Source organism: Ictalurus furcatus, chromosome 3 (assembly GCF_023375685.1).
Source record: "Ictalurus furcatus strain D&B chromosome 3, Billie_1.0, whole genome shotgun sequence".
Taxonomy (NCBI): domain Eukaryota; kingdom Metazoa; phylum Chordata; class Actinopteri; order Siluriformes; family Ictaluridae; genus Ictalurus; species Ictalurus furcatus.
Genome location: NC_071257.1, coordinates 28595728 through 28614909, shown reverse-complemented (window position 1 = coordinate 28614909; position 19182 = coordinate 28595728). Strand labels below are relative to the sequence as shown.

The 19182-nt window shown below is 39.0% G+C and overlaps 1 protein-coding gene across 2 annotated transcripts in view; it reads right to left on the bottom strand.

The window, feature by feature from the left end:
* htt (huntingtin) overlaps positions 1-19182 on the bottom strand; it is a 52465-nt gene that overhangs the window by 13457 nt on the left and 19826 nt on the right. For both annotated transcript variants that reach the window (XM_053621926.1, XM_053621927.1), the window contains exons 17-47: positions 18853-18950; positions 18607-18746; positions 18389-18452; positions 18160-18260; positions 16561-16707; positions 16334-16454; positions 16052-16197; positions 15476-15633; positions 14577-14779; positions 14260-14386; positions 13631-13755; positions 13409-13519; positions 11845-11922; positions 11533-11756; positions 11357-11435; positions 9899-10060; positions 9558-9613; positions 8869-9017; positions 8579-8715; positions 8377-8493; positions 8161-8283; positions 6853-7103; positions 6614-6756; positions 6276-6486; positions 5940-6081; positions 3412-3591; positions 2977-3153; positions 2119-2195; positions 1833-1971; positions 689-811; positions 283-499 (exon numbers count right to left, since the gene is read on the bottom strand). In XM_053621926.1, the coding sequence (XP_053477901.1) occupies positions 283-499; positions 689-811; positions 1833-1971; positions 2119-2195; positions 2977-3153; positions 3412-3591; positions 5940-6081; positions 6276-6486; positions 6614-6756; positions 6853-7103; positions 8161-8283; positions 8377-8493; positions 8579-8715; positions 8869-9017; positions 9558-9613; positions 9899-10060; positions 11357-11435; positions 11533-11756; positions 11845-11922; positions 13409-13519; positions 13631-13755; positions 14260-14386; positions 14577-14779; positions 15476-15633; positions 16052-16197; positions 16334-16454; positions 16561-16707; positions 18160-18260; positions 18389-18452; positions 18607-18746; positions 18853-18950 (4326 nt within the window). The remainder of the gene's footprint in view (positions 1-282; positions 500-688; positions 812-1832; positions 1972-2118; positions 2196-2976; positions 3154-3411; positions 3592-5939; positions 6082-6275; positions 6487-6613; positions 6757-6852; positions 7104-8160; positions 8284-8376; positions 8494-8578; positions 8716-8868; positions 9018-9557; positions 9614-9898; positions 10061-11356; positions 11436-11532; positions 11757-11844; positions 11923-13408; positions 13520-13630; positions 13756-14259; positions 14387-14576; positions 14780-15475; positions 15634-16051; positions 16198-16333; positions 16455-16560; positions 16708-18159; positions 18261-18388; positions 18453-18606; positions 18747-18852; positions 18951-19182) is intronic.

Sequence of the window (19182 nt, the reverse complement as noted above, 5' to 3'; positions counted from 1 at the left end):
TACACTTTTAACACAGGTAAAATGTTATATAATAAATAAAAATAAACCCTACTGTTCTTTTGGCAACAGGGAAAGAAAGAAAACCCTAGCGGACTCGCATTAAAAATGAATTTTAACCCCCAAAAAAATTCTTGTATGGGATGGCAAATGTTTTATCCGTATATGCACAAAGCAACAATAGGTTCATGGCTCAATTACTCAGTCGACATATTTGAAACACATTAAATTACCAGATGTTAACACCACGTATAAACAGGGCCATTTACAAGCTGGAGCACTCACCATATACACCACTAAGTGCGTTCCAGTAAGTAGAGTCCGTGTTGGGTTGCGAGGACAGGAGGAGCGGTTGATGAGGTGAGGGGAGCAGCGCTGTAATGCTGGACAAATGCTCGAAAATCACCTGGAGGGTGGTCTCAAACAGAACCACTCCCTGATTTCTCCACAGCCTCTGCAGGCCAACACTCAAACATGGAGCCAGCAGACACAGGTTAAAATCCTGAGACAGAGAGACACAAAGTGAAGGGTTAAAGAGGATATGGAGTTAGTATTAGTACCAGAGATATTATAGTAGCCTGAAATGAAATAAAACTGCTAATCAAAGCAGTACAAAAGCTGGTAAGTTGCTTTTTGCCCGTTGCATGAGCTAAACATCATCGTATTCCTTATACAGGATTATGATGAGTACCTTGCAGGACATGACGGCGTTTAAGTCGGACTGGGGTAGTTTGGTTAGCAGATCAGTTGTCTCATACAGATATGCTTCACCTCTCAAACAGCACTGGGATTTCACCAGAGCAACATACCAATCCTGTAACACACAAGTCACACAAGAAAATACACACACAAACAAAATTATTAACAAAATAAATCAATTATAAACAAAATCATTAAAACACTTGGGACATGCTGTATTAGGAAAATAACGATCAATGACAGGGTGGTGTGATGTAGCTCAACGTGAAGCAGAGTGTCTCATTCCTCTGCTCCCCATAGCTACTTCTCAAAAATATATATTTTTCTTTATTAAAGAACCTTCATATATTCTAGATTCATTACACAAAGTGAAATACACATAAAGCTCTTCTCAGGTCGACATTTCTGTATTATAAATTCTTTATTCTAATATTTTGAGATACTGGATTTTTGATTTCCATGAGCTGTACGCCGTAATCATCAAGATCAAAACAAAAAAAGGCTTAAAATATTTCACTTTATGTGTAATGAATATAGAATATATGAAAAGTACCACTTTTTTAATTACATTACAGAAAAGAAAAAAAAAAAAACTTTTCCACGATAGTCAATTTTTTTGAGATGCACCTGTACTTTCATCTTATAACATGAAATGTAATAAACAATATTTAATGTTTTCAAATCAGTCTTGTTTTCACTCACGTTATAACAGATATAAACAGATCGGAAAGCACAATGTCCTCTGTCCTGAAGACTCTCTCGTGCTGACGGTGACACTGAAGACTCCCTTCCATGAATGTTAAATAAAGGTCTCCTTAGAGAACGCTTCGCAACGTTAACAATCATACGGCTTCGTTAAACACGCGTTCATAAGATCTGGTCATATTTAGTTTTAGTTTAAGTAGAGTGACCACCAGACAAGCCCGTTACTACACAAACTTAAAATCTTTAAATTGATCTTAAAATATAAACCTGTCATCTGTAGTCAGAGCTGTTGTTATAGAAAATGAATCAACACCTTCTGACCAATCAGATTTGAGAATTCAATAGTGCTGTGGTACAAAAAAACAACAACCCCCCCACAATAAGACAATAAAAAATCAAGTCAGTTTTACGAACCCTGTGATGAATCTCACCTTACTGGCTGTGACACTCTCTGGGCCAGGGGGCGGATTCCCGTCCAGCGGGTGTGATGTGATGGGAGGGGAGGGGCTTGTGGTTTCCTCTGCAACGGTGGCTCTAAACCTGTCCAACAGGGAGTAGAACCTCTGATGCCTGTGGAAAACAAAAAACGGGGGTTTTTAATGAACAGCGGACCCTTCACTTCTGTGTACACCGTATAGTATCATGCTACAATAAATGAATAATTCAGTGCGTGGAGTCATGAGGAAACACCACAGGAATTGACAAACACAGAATTACCTCTGAGCTAGGCCGCTGGTCTGGAGGTACTGTTGGATCCTGTCCAGCTCCTCTACTGGCAGCTGAGCTATGCTATTCTACAGAGGAAAAAGACAGAAGAAATTGAAGTTCAACCTCAGCTCGTTTGAATTATTGTCAATGTCGCCGTTCCACAAAATTATGTTAAATAATGACATAAAAAAAACTTCACTTTGTTTGAGACGAAGTATAAAGATGAGGAGCTAAAAGACTAAAGCGCTGCTGCATCACTATTTTTAAGTAAAGGGGTAACAGTGTAGTAATAGTTCTTGACAGATGCTCACATCCACTCAGAGAAATGACCAACAGCTTTAGATCTTTGATGGATTTTAAGATCTGTAACACGTTTACTGCACTGAAAAGCAGTCTGCAAAACCTAGCCATAGTGTGGCGCTCGATGCTAAGCTAACAATGCAGCGATGACTCAGTGCATAAAATACATACGTGTGTGATTTGGCACAACATTTTAGATGAAATTAGGACAAAGCCTGTTCAGACTGAGGTTGTCTAGCTGCATATCTGACCTGTACTTGATTTCAGTACCACGTATGAAAGTAGGCCAAATGTCAGATTCGATGGAACACTTGCTGTTCACAAAAAAAAAAAAAACAGACAAACCTGCATCACATATGAGGATAAATCATATTTTGACTGCTTTTGCCTTGGAAAATGTAGCCTATTACAAGTTAATTCAACTTATTTGATTTTTGTTGTGCTAAACACACATTTGGAAAAATATTTATAAACTTCCTTGCATGGAATTTGCTGCCAGGTTCCAAAGTATAAAAGTACCATTTAAACTGCTGCGTATGATATCAGGCATGTGTGTGTGTGTGTGACCTGTAAAGTCTCAGCGAGCAGCATTTCCACTCGTCTGCAGGCAAGTGTGTCCACCATGCGTGCCAGCACACGGAAGGGTGTGCTCAACAACTTGTCCACATAAAGCATGAGCAGAGCTCCAGACTGACTCAAGTGAATTCCCTCCAGACACTGCAGAGTCTTCTTCAGCATCACCGGCTACACAGAAACAAAGGGAGTAATTCAAGACGGAGAGAGAGAGAGAGAGAGAGAGCGAGAGAGACACACACACACACACACACACACAGAGAGACAGAGAGAGAGAGAGAGAGCTCATTATTGGGCGTGTTTTTTAGCACAGCTGACAACACAAGAAAGTCTCACTACTGCACTGAATGGATCAAGATTGGACAACCTAATTAAAGACATCACTGGCTGTGGGGTATGTGTGTGTGTGTGTGTGTGTGTGAGACGTACAGTAGAGACATTGTCACAGCGTGACTGTATGGCCTGAATGAAGAGGCCGCTGGCCGCAGAATTGCGGTGCACTGCACTGATGAAGTCCTGCACGGGCGGTTCGTGCGACAGGCTGATCAAATCCCTCACATGGTTCACAGTCAGCCAGGTCAGATGCTCCGAATCATGCAGGTTCTGACACTGAGATACACAGGGAGAGAGAATGAGGGTCAGAATATTTGAGTAAGTGCAATAGAGTACAAGAGAAACAATTAGCAATAAGAATGTGGAGGAATTGAGTGTGAAAGAAAAGCTCAGAGAAAAAGACTAAAAAATGAGAGAAAGTTATGTTATATTCTGAAGTAAAAAACTGCAGAACTGGATACTACTAACCCATGATTAAATAATTTAAGGGAAATTCAATTCATCTCAAACTCAAGTATGCAAACTGATCAGTTGTAAAAAAAAAAAAATTGCCATTACAGTGATTTTTCATAATTTTCAAAAAATAAGTAGGGAAAAAATCTGAAGAAAAAAACTACATTTAAGTAAGCATTGATATTGGCCAGGCAAGAGTTAGTGTCATAGAAAATAATGTAGTTTACATAACACAATTATAAGGTTGGGAATGCAAGTCTAGGGAAGCTTCATATTGGTAGGCACGCGTGTCTATTTTTTTCTTAAAATCTTCATAAATCCTGGGTAACTTTAGGGTTTTAAGGCGCCTGTATTGTAGTGATCGACCAATTATTGGTTTTACCGATATTTTCCCCAATATTTACACATTTTTCCATAATCGGTTATCGCTTTTGTAACATCGGAAAACCAATGAATGGCCATCTTGTGGGCGTTAGGATAATTGCACACAGGACCGCTATTGCAGCACTAAAGCCTCTGGCATGCTTGCTTTTTTTTTCTTCACGCGTACGGAAGCATTTGCGCACCGTCATATGCATAGCCTTTCAAAGTATACTCCATCTGACACGTACGCGTACACCGGCGGTTGATGCACGCGCATTACAACAACTTGCACTACCGCTCCTGTCCTACAGAAGTCAATACAGAGCAGTAAAGCAGGTCTGATGTGAAGGATGACAATGAAGAAGAATTACAACAACACACACAACAATGCTTAGGCAATCTCTCACCACGATTAGCACCCATATACAAATCCTTATACTCTTTAAGGCTAGAATTATACAAATGTGGGTACTTTCTAACCTGCACTAGTTTCCGTCACTTCTGGTTATTCTTCAACTACCTTGAGAATCAACTGCCCTGAGTGACTGTTGCCACCTTGTGGAAGAACTAAATGGCGCAAAATAATTAAATGCGCATGTGCGACCTGCGGTTAGAAAAATCAGGCTGCGCGTGTACAATACGTGCGTACTCTGTTGATGACGAAATTTGCGTCACGCGTACTGTACGCTGTTCCTAGCGTAAGTGTAAAAAGTGACACATACTTCCTGCTTCAATCTGAGGGAAGACGAGGCAACAGCGGTGTGCATGGGTAAAGTATATTTGCTTTGCTTTAATTAATAAACTTTATTTCACATAACAGCCATTAATGCACAAATGAGGTGTGTTAAATAAATGCTTGATAGGTAGTTTAAGCAGCTTGGCGCAAATAAAACTGTTTACCTCATTAAAGCTTTTATTTATTTAAAAATTTATATATATATATATATATATATATATATATATATATATATATATATATATATAAAAATAATAATTAAAAAAAACCTTTAGTAACAGTGTACTTTATTTTTTGCACTCTTTCAGACCCCTCTATTTATTGGAGTATAAATAAGAGTCTTGTTTTGTTTCATATGCAAGGTGAATGCGAAATTGACAAAACTGTTATAAATAAAATGCTTCGTTCAGTTCAGTGATGGTGTTATTGTTTCAAAACAGAAAACAGACAATAAATAAATATCGGTTCTCAGGCACAAACATGAAAATATTGGTATCGGTTATATATATATATATATATATATATATATATATTTAAAAAAAATCAATATCGGTCGATCTCCACTGCATTGTTTAGCCCCTTTTAATTGAACTCTTTTGTGTTTTCTCCATCTGTGTGGTTTTGTTTATGCAGGTGAGACCACAGCAATCACACTCTGGGGCTGAACAAAACAACCCGAGCATTTGAGCAAGGTGGTTTCAACCCGGTAGCATGATTCAGTTGCAGTGAGAAAGCGATTCGACTCGGATTCAACCCGAGTGTATGAAATGAACCAAACGTGTATTGCGAGCAGCATTATTTTGTAGACGTGAGCTGGTATACTAAGCCAAAGGACAGACTCGAAACCCAAAGGGCTCCAGAAACGTGATCCGTTATGGATATTTGAAACAACAGACAAAAAGAGAAAATAAACACTGGATGACAAATGCTGGAAAATAATTAATGCTATTTATTCTGTACCAGCTTTTCAGCGCTACACTTTTCGATTTCGGACACAACAAAGGACTCAAATCGGTGTGGAAGCACCCTTAAACTGCCTCCAGCTGTAAGACTCAATCAAATAAAGTCTCACCACATAGTCACAGAAGAGAATAAGCGCTCCTCGGCGTACGATCTCTCGGTTACACATGGCCTGCTTTCCCTCGGGCCTCTGCTCCTCATCCTCTCCAGACGAGTGAGGGCTCAGCAACTTGGTGCTGGATAAACTGTGCCTCCTAGAGACAAAAATAAATAAATAAATAAATAAAGATTTGTGACTCAGGAATAATCTGGCGTTGATTACAGAGATTATTTTGCTCAAGTTTCGTAGCATCACATGGATCATAACATTAGAAAAACCTATAACCAAATGAATCTGAATGATTATTAATCTGAAATGAAATAAACTGTATTTGAAAGATCAGCATACCTGGGGGTTTGGTGCACTTCGGACCACCAGGTGTAGTTAGTGTAGTTGATGATAAGGAGCACCTGGCACCAGAGCAGCACCAGTGAGGGGTGTGTGGTGATGAGCTGCACCACCAGGCCGTTCAGCCCTTCCAGCGTGTAGAAATTTGCCCCCTCAGCCCCCTCCACCTTCAACAGCCGGCTGCCTGCAGCCGTGATGCGTCGGAACATTCCTGAATACAACGTGTAGGATGATGCAAGTGATGACTGCAGGACAAATCTTGCAATACAGAGCAGGTCGAATATGGAAAGGGAAAGAAAGGGAAAAATGTGAATAAGACATATGAGCTCGTTATATACCTGATTTGAAGATGTGGATGAGACACATAAGGAGTGTGCCCAGCTGCTGGCAGTAGAATGTGTGTTGGTGCTCAGTCATATCCACTTTTACCTGCTTACTAGAGATTTCATCCAACAACACACCTACCAACTGCAGAAGGAATCTGAGAAAGAGATAGGGGAGGGGAGGAAGTGATGAAGGAAAATTAGGAGTTGTTCCAACAGGCTCCAAAAAAAGTTTCAATAAAAAGCAGTCTCACCTGGCGAATGTCTCTTCAGGCAGGAAGCGCTGTGGATCTCCATTGGTCTCTACATCAGCAGCGGGTGGTGCAGTTGGAGAAGAAGAATCATTGTTGTGGAGAAGGCAGATGGCGGAGCAGGACAGAAGGTATGGAGACAGACACAACTCCTGGACGCGACAAAGAATGATGTCCTCTGTTGACTGGGAGATCAACACACGCAAGATGGCAAGAATCCCAGACACCCACAACTGCACAGTGCCAACTGACACCTACAGCAAGAACAAAAAAGCATCATGAATACGGACAGAGCTCAGGGAGGAATGACAAGCAAGAAATATTAAAAAAAAAAAAAAAAAAAGTGACAATGAATTCAGGCATAAAAATCTTCAGATGACATGCGATAGACAGATCATATAATAGATATGGCATACGGTAGATATTTAACATAACACTTGATATCTGACAAATGGTTTAATGGGAGACAAATTATATATTTGTACGCAATATGCAATTAGACAATAAAGCAAATGATTAGCAAAGCAGCAGATGTGCAGTTATAACAATACAAACAGAGCTAAAGCTACAGACTTTCATTTGCACCTACAGAGCTCTCCACTAATATTGGCACCCTTGGTAAATATGAACAAAAAAGGCTGTTAGAAATTGTCTTTATTGTTTAACCTTTTGATCTTTTGTTAAAAAAAAAATTCTCAAAAATACTCTGCTCCCATGGCACGAATATACACACACACACATATATATATATTCTCATGTGCCATGAGATTAGAGTATTTTTGAGAATTTTTTTAACAATAGATACATATTTTATATATATATATATATATATATATATATATATATATATATATATATTTTTTTTAATTATGTAACAAGTTCAGCATTAACATGCAATAACATTTTAATTTCATTGTTACGAAATATTTTTGCTGACTAATTTTATTTATAAAAATAGACATTATCAATTTAAACTACATTAAATAAAGAAATTCAAATTACATAATTGTATTTAATAATAATTACCTAAATAATTAATTTAATCACGCACTTTTGTTTGATAGTGTGTACGTGCAAATCAGTCATTCAGTCTGTCTGTCACGCTCTCTGTGTATGTATGTATGTATGTATGTATGTATGTATGTATGTATATATGTATGTATGTATCCATCTATCTGCCTACAACACATGCATATTTATCAATCTGTTTGTAGATGAAATGAAATAAAAGTGGGTATAAAAATGAAGAGAGTCATGATGATGAAATGCGATGACAGGCTAATGTGGTTATTTGTAATCGAGCACTCTGACCATTGTAGAAGGTGTGACGAACATGCTCTTTAGCAGCATGTCCACCGGCCTCAGTGAAGATGGTGCCACCGTCTCAAAGAGTGTGTTCAGCACTCCCAATGCTTCAGGAGAATCTAGGTGCATCTGTAACATATACACATACACACATACTCTTTACAGATGCATCACTGATAAATAATTCATGGACAATTACAGTGTTAAGCAACAGTGTCTGACCTGCTGTTTACCAATCATGGGCAGGATTATGTCTGCAATCTGCCGTGACAGTCTCTTCCATTTATCTTCGTTCTCCTTATGACATTGCTGCAGGACCAGGATGAACATCTCTAACACCTACAGACACCAAATGCTTTCATCAAAACACCGTTCAGCACATCGTAGCAGTGCATAATGCAGACACTCTAGAGTTCGGTGCTACCTGATGATGCTGTATAAGGCGCAGCAGCATGGACACCACCACCTCTTTCTGAGTCTCCAGCTCTTTGCCTGCATCAGCCTTATTGGAGCCTCGCAGCACAAAAAGATCATGCACGATGGGCTGCAGGGCAGGGATTGCTGAGAAGCAAAGCAAACACAGTCAAGTACAAACCAACTCACAGCAGCTATCTTGTACAGTTTTTAATCAATAAAACATCCTGAATTCATTTCATCAATGATATAAGAACACATTTAGGCAAGTGGTATGTTTCAGGGAAAAGTATCACACACCGTGAGTTACCGCTTTTCTGCCGCTAGCCATGATGCCGTCACACAGCTGAATAATCTTTGGAATGCTGATAATCTGTTTGGAGTGATAACGCTCATAGGACAGCAGCACCAGAAAGAAGAAAATATTGGGAATGATTGCCTCGGAATCCCTGTGACAGTCCGAGAGAAATGAAGAGAAAGTAATGAGGCACGCCTTAAAAATAGTCCAGAGGATCGGTGTATATTTGTGCAAACGTACATTTTTTTCAATAGAAAACTAACATTTTATTTACAAATAAAAGCAGCCAATAAGTGTCCAGCGTAGGTGGGAACTCCTTTAATACTGTTTAAAAAACATCTCAGGGATTTCCTCAAGAAACCGGATGAGAAAATGCCAAGTATACATTTCTGGAAATTCTAGGCAAAAAGGGTGTCTACACTGAAGAACCTAAAATAAAAAATTATTTTTGATTTATTTTGGATTTTTTTATCACAACATAATTCCCATAGTTCCACTTGTGTTATTCCAGAGTTTTGATTACTATTATTATTCTAAAATGTGGAAAAAAAGATAAAAATAAAGAATGAGTGTGTCTAACTTTTGACCGGTAGTGTATATTACTCATAATATTATATATAAGTATAAGAAGTACATAGGACTGTTAACATTATAAATGTATGAGTGTATTTGTTCAGCCACTCCAGCTTACCTGAACTGCCCCACCTCAATGTATTCAAACTGCTTCAGCACAAAACCAATGAACACCTGAAACACACAATGCAGCACATGTTAACTCTTAGCTTGCTAAGATTGCCAAGTCTCTTTTTTACTGAAATCTGGGCTGAACGTACTTTTAAGCGTCTCAGATCCAAGAGGTACGGGCCATCTACAGTGCAAGCCCGGATTTAACAAAACAGTTCAGCCAAAAATGAAACTCGCACACTTCTGTTCTATTAAAAACGATCTTAAGATTTTTATCAATAAAAATCCCTCTGATCTGATTCAGGGTTCAGTACTTTAAAATATTTTCGATAAAGCTGTGTGACTCACCTGGTCAGAATCGAGCAGGCAGTAGTTGACACGGAGCTGCACTAGTTGAGCGAGCAGGTCCAGCACTTGCTTCTGCAGGGCCACACAGGTGCTAGTGGTGTACTGCTTCAGTGCTTTGATCACCAGCGGCTCAAACAGACGGATGTGATTGTGGATGGCATTCTGAAACACACACGATGCAGCAAGTCGGTCATGAATCAAAACGTTTTTTGGGAAGAAATATATACTGACATCCGACAGACTAATCAATTCCCAAAATAAACCCAGTTAATCAAACAAAAACGAGAAACAATAGATAATAAAAGCCAATTATATTTTCTTTGGAATTTCTTTTGGCAAACTAGTAATGACATACCCACTATGGTATTTCTGTATGTGTGTGTGTGTGTGTGTGTGTGTGTGTGTGTGTACGTGTGAAACCTCTTGGATGTCATTGTGGCTGAATTCTAGTGCACAGCCTATTGAGAATTAAAAATAATAATAATAATAATTTCCTGTCTAGAACATACTTTGATACCGCAACATTAAAAAACTATAAATATATTTCAAAAAATATTCCAATCTACACTAGGCAAGTTTAATGCCAGTTTAAAAAAACAAGCTGGTACAAAAAACAAAAAAAGTCAGTTGTTCTAAAGATGTCTAAATACACATACACACCAATCAGCCATAACATTAAAATTATGGCGTAGGCTCTGCCCCATCGAGGCATGGACTCCACAAGATCTCATGAAAATGTGCTGTGGTATCTGGCTCTAAGACACTTGTGGTAGGTACTTACCACTGCATACTGGGAACACCTCACAAGACCTGCTGTTTTGGAGATGCTCTGACTCAGTCGTCTAGCAATCACAATTTGGCCCTTGTCAAAGTTGCTCAGATCCTTACACTTGCCCATTTTTCCTGCTTCCAACACATCAACTTCAAGAACTTACTGTTCACTTTCCACCTAATATATCCCACCCCTTCACAGGTGCTACTGTAATGAGATAATCATTATCTACTGTTATTCACTTCACCTGTCAGCGGTTTTAATGTTATGGCTGATCTATAATATATACAATGATGTCTCTCTCCATCTCTCTCATACACATACATACATACACACACACACACATATATATATATATACACATTTTATATATTTATATATATATATATATATATATATATATATATATATATATATTTTTTTTTTTTAAACAAACATACACACACATATAAAAGAGTCAAAATATCGCCATGTACAGGGTTTCCCCAGGCTGCCCCACACTATAAAGATGCATTTTAATCCTAATTTTAATTTAATATTCTGTTATAATGTATATGTTACAAAAGTTAATGTAAACACATCAATTCTTATGAGATCATCTCATGGACTAACAAAGAAATCTCAGAAAATTAGACAGACTTAACCACAGAAGCCTGAGCAATCCTGCAATCCATGAGCTGCTTTACCTTGTCTCCTCGATGACGTGTCACATTAGTGATGCTTGACCTCAGCTGATTGGACACTTTCTGCATGACATCAAACCACCTGCAGGAGAGCACAAAAAAATAATCTTACATAGTCAAGTACAATCTCAAGTTCTGCGAAAGCATGTGAATCTTTACATGTAAGTGTCTTTACTCACCCTGATGCGTCTTGCTCGTGTTCAGCTTGCACCATGTTCCTTAAACTGGCGTCTGCGAGAGCCTGGGTGAAGTGTGTATACGGTGCCATGAAGCAATAATGATAGAGGCCTGGTCGCAGGCTGGACGAGCCCAGACGGAGGGCCTTCCCCTGAGAGCGGCACGGGTGCGAGGAGGTTCCATCGTACTGGGAGGCTAGGTTAGTTCCAAACAGGGTCTTAAGCAGCTGAGGGAGAAACAATATCACAGTGCTATTACATGTTACAGTTAGAGGCATGTATGTAGGCATGTGAAAGTGTGAGCACGTGACACACCTGTTGGACACACACTGTTGCGAGAGTGGGTTCCCGTAAGAAACAGGACTTCAGATAACCCAGGATTTCCTCCACACACTGAATGCAAAACACAGAGTGTGAACTCTCATCCCCTTTATCCATATTAACACATTACAATATACACAGAAACAAGGAATAAGACACAATGTAACATGATTTTAAAAGAAAATAATTAGCGACAGGTTGGTATGAACGGGAGTTATCGGTACCACCTCGAAATATCAGCACATCCTAGAGGGTTTTATTCCTCTTTTACCACAGCAGTTTGCAAACAATTACAACGGACTTACTTATTATAGAGTGACACATGATACCCTAAATCTGTGTATAGACAGATCGACAAAACAAGTTTGTTCTTGTAATCACTAATGTAAAAACAGCTAGCAACAGCCATTCCCTCACTTTCTCCAGAAATGACTAAAACAAACAGAACCAGCTTGTCATGTTACCAATGAAAAGAATGGAAGTCATAGGGCAGTTGTTGGGGAAGTAAATAAACATCAAGGAGAAAGATTGATTTTCAATCTTTCTCCTTAAAGATTGATTTTCAATCAGATTAAGTGTTTGTAAAATTAGTCCTTTCTGATTTTTTGAGGAAAGAATTTGTAGTTATCTGGTACCATGTACAGTAGTTTTCACCAGATTTCCAGAGAATCTTAGGGAAGGCATAAGTAACCTGAATCATATTTCATTACATTGTTATGGTAACAGCAAGGTGAATACACTCAAACAACTTTAGTACGTCAGACTGTCTCATCCATTTCATCCTTTATTCTAATTTGAATATTTACTGACATAGATCCACAACTACCCCTAGACTTTCATTATTTAAATGAGTATTGAGTAAATGAGTTTTATGTTCTTTTCCCATTACAGGGAAATGCAACAAAATTCTAAGTTGTGGTTAGAAATCAGTAGAGAGTGACCGATAATCATTTTTACAGATATTCTTCCCGATATTTAAGCATTTTTTCCATAATCGGATATTGGTTTTGTAATATCGGATCTACCAATAAATGGCCATCTTGTGGCTGTTTTGAGAATTGCGTGTAGGACTGTTATTGCAGCACTGCATCTGTTTTTTTTTTCTTTTAGATGTGTTAGAATTATTTTCATGTGCTTTATTTGTTTTACCTGTTTGTTAACCTCATTGAAGCATTTATATTTAAAAAAAAAAAAGTCACTTTAGTAACAGTGAACTTAATTTTTTGCACTCTTTCAGACCCGTCTATTTATTGGTGTATAAATAAGAGTTGTTTTGTTTTGTATGCAAGGAGGAAGCGAATCTGATTTTTTTTCTCCAAATAAAATGGTCTGTTTAGTTCAGTGGTAGTGTTATCACTGTGCCAAAAAAAGAAGTAAAACAATGAATAAATAACGGTTCTGCATATCTGTTATCGGGCACATAAAAATGCAAATAATCGGTAATAAATAATAAAAAAAAAATCAATATATAGGTCGATCTCTAGAAATCAGGCTGAAAAATGCTGGTGTATTCCAACATGCAAAGTAATTACATAAAACGTCACACATTCAGTCATACTTTGCCGATGTCGTGCAGGGTGGCCAGCTCCAACAGCTGGGACAGAACATCGAGCGCAGACCGCAGGAAGCTGCCAAATTTTTCACTGTTGTTGTGGAGGTCGAGAGTTACCTTGAAAACACCAACAAAGATTTATTTATTTATTTATAACGAACACACGTCCTTCTGAGGTCGTATAACCTCGAATGAAATAACCAGACGTCAGACACTACTCTGTCTCACTTTGTAGTTGGCGTGAGTAGCTTTGAGCACGTCGTAAAGCTTCAGATAAGGAGGCAGGTGATAAAAGCTGCCCACAGAGGTGGATTTGCTTGCTGGAGCTGTGCCAGTGCTGTCCGTTGGTCTGCCTGTGTAAAAACAGAAGGATCCCAGGATTCAGATCTCGACAGTAATATGCAAAAACAGGCCTATCCTAATATTTTTGACTTCGGACTTAGGAATACATATAGTTAAGTAGGCAATTCTTTTTTTTTTTATATATAAACAGACCAACAAGTTCAACCTATTCAATAACCTTACCACTGAAACAGGTTTAACAACATGCAGTTTGGATTGTTATTTATTTACCCTTAAGTTTATCACTAATAAGAATATTTCTCAGTCAGGGATTAATAGGATGCTTCCATCAGACTACGAAGTTAATTTATTGATCTTAGGCAGTTAATTCAAGCTTCAAAAGCGAATGGACTAAAATTGCAAGGGAGAAAGGTGGTCACTTTTTTTTTGTTAAGGAGGCTTTCATGTTCAACTTTTGAAAACTACTTAATGGATCCGCTAACCACAGCTGGCAAAGAAAACGCAGCCAGACTGATGCAAATACTCGTGAAGTGTCATGTGTCATCTCATATTACCTGCATTGGTCTCTCCTCCTTTCTTTGGGCTCATGGGAGTGGTGCTGGGTTCAGTTGTGTCCTTCTCTTTGCCCTTTCGCCTGATTGGACTTAGAGATGGAGTGTTGGTCAGCGATGGCAATGTAGCCTGGTTTAAAAACAAACAAACAAATTAAATTTTTAAAAAACCCACCACCTTTAATGGTTTACTGAAGATCTCAAAGCACAAACTGTTTCATTCAGTGATTTAGAACATGCAAAATATAATCGCAAATGCATATATATATATATATATATAGATAAAACATTGCTTGTTTATAAAACAAATATTGTATTACCTTCACCACAGGGCCTGGGGACGTGTCCTCCAGGACATGTGCACAGATGTTGAGGACCTTCAGCAAGTGTGAAAACAACTGCTCCGCCATAGCAACTAGGGAACGGTCACTCAGAGCAGGCCACACCTCTTCCTGTTTGGAGGGAGCAGAGCTGGACTCTTCCTCACCAGCCCATGGGCTTTTCATGCACTTTGGTGCAGCAGCTTAAGTTTCAGAGTGGAAGCAGGACACAGACAGGTAAGGCAACAAATATCAAACATTAAAGATTATGGTACTTTTTTCACATATCTGCTCCTTTTAGGTACCAGCTGATTAAAATGTAAAGCAACAGGATGTAAGATTTTACAATTTCCATCAGTCCTGTATGCTTTTTCACCTCTTATGGCATAATATCACACTCTTTGACTCTCTCACTCCTCTTTGTTTACACTTTCACATTCATTCTCTCTCTCTCTCAGTCTCACTCTCTGCCCTGATTGGCAATGGGTTCTGTCACTGTGTAAGTGGACTTACTTCATGCCTGAGCCGGTGTATTAAGTAGGTGTACAACTTTCCTGACATCCCTAACACATTAAAATAATAGAATGGTCAGAGCGACTCACAGGACCTCATGACTCAATGTAATTTCTAACAACATTCGTAACACGTCATTTTTAACAACAACTGAAGCACACTGTACACGGCATCTTTAAATATAGATAAAATATTTAGTAAAATTGTGGAGTCATTTGTATGCTCTCCCAGTCTAGAAAATTCTCTCAGTTCGTCCCACAGTCCACCAATCAAAGCTAAAATTTCTAAAAGTGCATGTGTACTTGCAGTATTTTTGTGTGCATTAAATCAACAGAAATGGCAAACCAAAATGTCACGATTGTGACAGTCTAAAGCAGGTTGCGCACCAGCAAGCAGGTTTCCAGCCAGCATCAAGGCATCCTGATGAGCAGAGAGGTCCAGTGGGAACCAGGCGGAGGAGAGGAGCGACAGTACCATGCTGGCCACACCGACAATCAATGACCTACGGCCGTCTTCGCTGCTGCCACTCTGGCTCTGAGATAGACTAGAGAGAGAGCGCAGATTAATACAGGTTAAGGCTTTAAATAATAAATGTTAACAAGATACAGTGTGAAATAAGCATGATGTGCATTTCCCCCCAGACTTTAAGGAATTGTTTTGCCAACTAGCAGGCACTGCAACATAATACAGGTTAGCTGGGTAGTACTACAATAGTTAGAATGCTTTCCACAAACAACCTTTACTGAAACATTCATAGTAAAACTGTAACACTAACATTTATATATAGATGTTTGTTACTTGTTACGCATCTCTCTTAAGTCTTACAGAAGTTGTCATGAGAATGATTTTGTTACAGGAAGGGCTCCAATATATTATGTAATATATCTCTTTATGGGCGATGAATATCTTATACTGTGGAGAGACTTCCTGTCTAGAAAATACCATACACACACTGTGCTCACCTGTAGGAGCGTGCTTGGCTGCGGGACTGGCTGGATCGGCCAAAGTGGAACACAGGAGAGCTGACAAAGCCGCAATGCCACCCTGTGCTCCAGGTGCACACTGGGAAAGTGAAGGATAGCAGACACAGTGCCTCGCAGCAGCCGAACTGAAGCGAAGAGAGAACAGAAAGCGCAAGCGAGACAAATTTATGTCCTGAGTTTCATGTATATTTGAAGAAATTATCGATGGACTCGATTTGTATAGCTACAGAGGAACTCAAGTCTCAGCCTTCTGAAACTTACAGTCAGAGCTCTAGAAGTGGAGGAGGTAAGTGCGTGAGAGATGGCGGTGATGACTCGAGAAAGGTTGTTCTCCACTGTAACGTCGGACACGCCCGGTGACAGACTGTAACCTCGATATGTCCTATTATAAAGCACACGAGTTGCAATAGTCATTTAGAGAGAGAGAGTAAAAAAAGAAAAGTGTAACGCACTACGCAATTGATCATTACACTGTATGCTTTTTTTACCGTGTGATGGTGCTGACGGTAAACTGAGACGGCGGCTGCGTCTCGTGCATCAGAAGCTGCAAATAGACGCTGCTCTGATCACGTGCAATAGCCACCACTGGATCTGCCTGAGCCTGGTCACAATCATAGAACAACCTAGAGACCAATCTGGAAAGAGGCACACACAGGTATTTAATTTCAACTGGCATAAACTGTCAAGTGAACAAAAAATTATCAAGATGTTTGCAGCGTACAAGGACTTGGCATTCCGCTGACAAAAGACTGCATTCTCCCTCTGTGGGAAATCAGGTAGTATAGCCAGCCAGAGACAGCGAACAATAGCTCAGTTTCTTTTTTTTTTTAATGGACCAAGATCATAACCATAAATAAGATCATAAATAATGTGTGCCAATAAAGTCAATACCACCCTAGCAAGGAGTTCCTTGGTACTTTCTATAAGCAATTCTGTTCACCCAAGCAAGTGATAAGTCGCTTATTTGCTGGTGGTAGTAGCACAGTGGTTAAGACATTAGACTTCAAATCCCAGCACCACCAAGCAGCCACCACTGGGCCCTTGAGCAAGGCCCTCAATAATCAACTGCTCAGTTATATGCAGTAAATGAGAGAAATTTGGATAAGGGTGTGTGCCAAAATGCCATAAATGTAGCTTGTCTTTCGTGGGTGTGTAGCAGCTTAGATTCGAAAAGCAAATGAACTGTACTAGTTGCATACATTCCCTACTAGAGAACTAACGCCATATTTAAATAAAGCTCGTACATGACAGAATAAGACAAAAGCACGGTTTTAAGTTTTTCTTCCGTTTTTGCATGCCAAACAGTAAATGGGAGCTACTTACAGACCTTACAGGCTTATGATTGGTCAGAGGAATCATTAGCACCACTCGTTTGGATTTGTTAGGTATTCCTATACCTAATTTGCATAGAACTGAGGAACTCTCGATTGATATGTTGCTTGTAGCTTGCCGCAACACTGAAATCACATCACCGTGTGGTGAACAATACACTACCGGTCAGAAGTGTGGAGACACTCGACTGAAATGTTTCTCATGATCTTAAAAACCGTTTGATCTGAAGGTGTATGATTAAATGTTTGAAATCGGTGTCGTAAACAAAAATATAATTGTGCCAACATATTCATTTCTTTCATTAGAAAACTAACATTTTATTTACAAAAAAATCTTTTTTTAAACGGATGACTTGGAGCGAAATATTCCAAAAAGCAGCCGATAAGAGTCCAGCATAGGTGGGAACTCCTTTAATACTGTTTAAAACGCATCTCAGGGAAATTCCTCAAGATATCGGTTGAGACAATGCCAAGTATACATTTCTGGAAATGTATTCTATTTTGAAGATGGGGAAAATATTAAATTATTTTAAAATGTAAAATGATTTTTTCTCACAACATAATTCCCATAGTTCCATTTGTGTTACTCAAGAGTTTTCATGACTTTATTATTCTTGTAAAATGTGGGGGAAAAAAAATAAAGAATGAGTGTGTCTAAACTTTTGACCGGTAGTGTACTTATCCTATGAATGGTCACTGCCCTGTCCCTATCCCTTTATCATCTTTTGCTGTGAACATAGGGATACGCTTGTTTACCTGGTAACAATAGAAGCCGCAACATGTCGTACACGCGGATCATCGTCACCAAGAAGGTAAATCACTACGTCCTTTATTACTCTGTCCTGCAGACGCAACAACTGAGAGATAGAGAACACACAGAAACATATATTGAACTGTGGCAAAAGTAAAATTGATTCATTTGTTTACTGCACATTTACAACAGTGTTCTAGACGATTTAAAAAAGTGAGGTGTGTGTAGCCTTACCCTGGTGTAGTGATGCTCTCCTCTGTGCAACTTCTCCGTTTTCCTCTCTAGAAAGCACACTAACCTGCGATCAAGAGTAGCCACGTTAGAGTCTTTAGCACTAGCGTTGTAGTGAAGTAATGTTAAAGCAACACATTTATAAAGGAATAAAGACCTAACAGTATTTTAATATCAATATTAGATGCTGTATGACAAATGAAGCAGAGTTAACCTCTTACCGAAAGTCCACTTCTGCCAGGGTTTCTAGAAGCTCATTACGGACCAGCCAATAAGAGCAATCCCTCAGGGTCAAGAGGTCAATGAGGAGCTGCAGACCCAGCTCACTGAGACTGCTGCTGCACAGAGCCATGATACAGTGCTGAAATGAGAAACACACATCCATACACACGTCATTATAGAGAACACGCTTTAGTATTTGTATATCCATGTGTTGGATTGGCACGTACATGTATACATGTTCTTACCCTCACAGCTGAACAGGCCATCTTACACGTCACTGAGGACTCGTCCTTCAGACTGCGCTGTAGTAAGGGTACGATGTCTTCCAGAGACACTTTGTTTCCTGAGACGCAGAAATATTAAAGTAAATAAAAGATATACAGTCATGGGGAAATAAGTACACCCCATGGAAATTGTTGGCTTTTTTGATCAACTCTGAAACCATGGCTATTAATAGAGTTGATATACTTGAACAAAATCACAAGGACAAATAGCTTTTTCAAACATTTATTCAACAGAAATAGCAATAGATGTGATATTCTTCTGTTAGTTTTAGGGTTTTCTTGCATGTACTG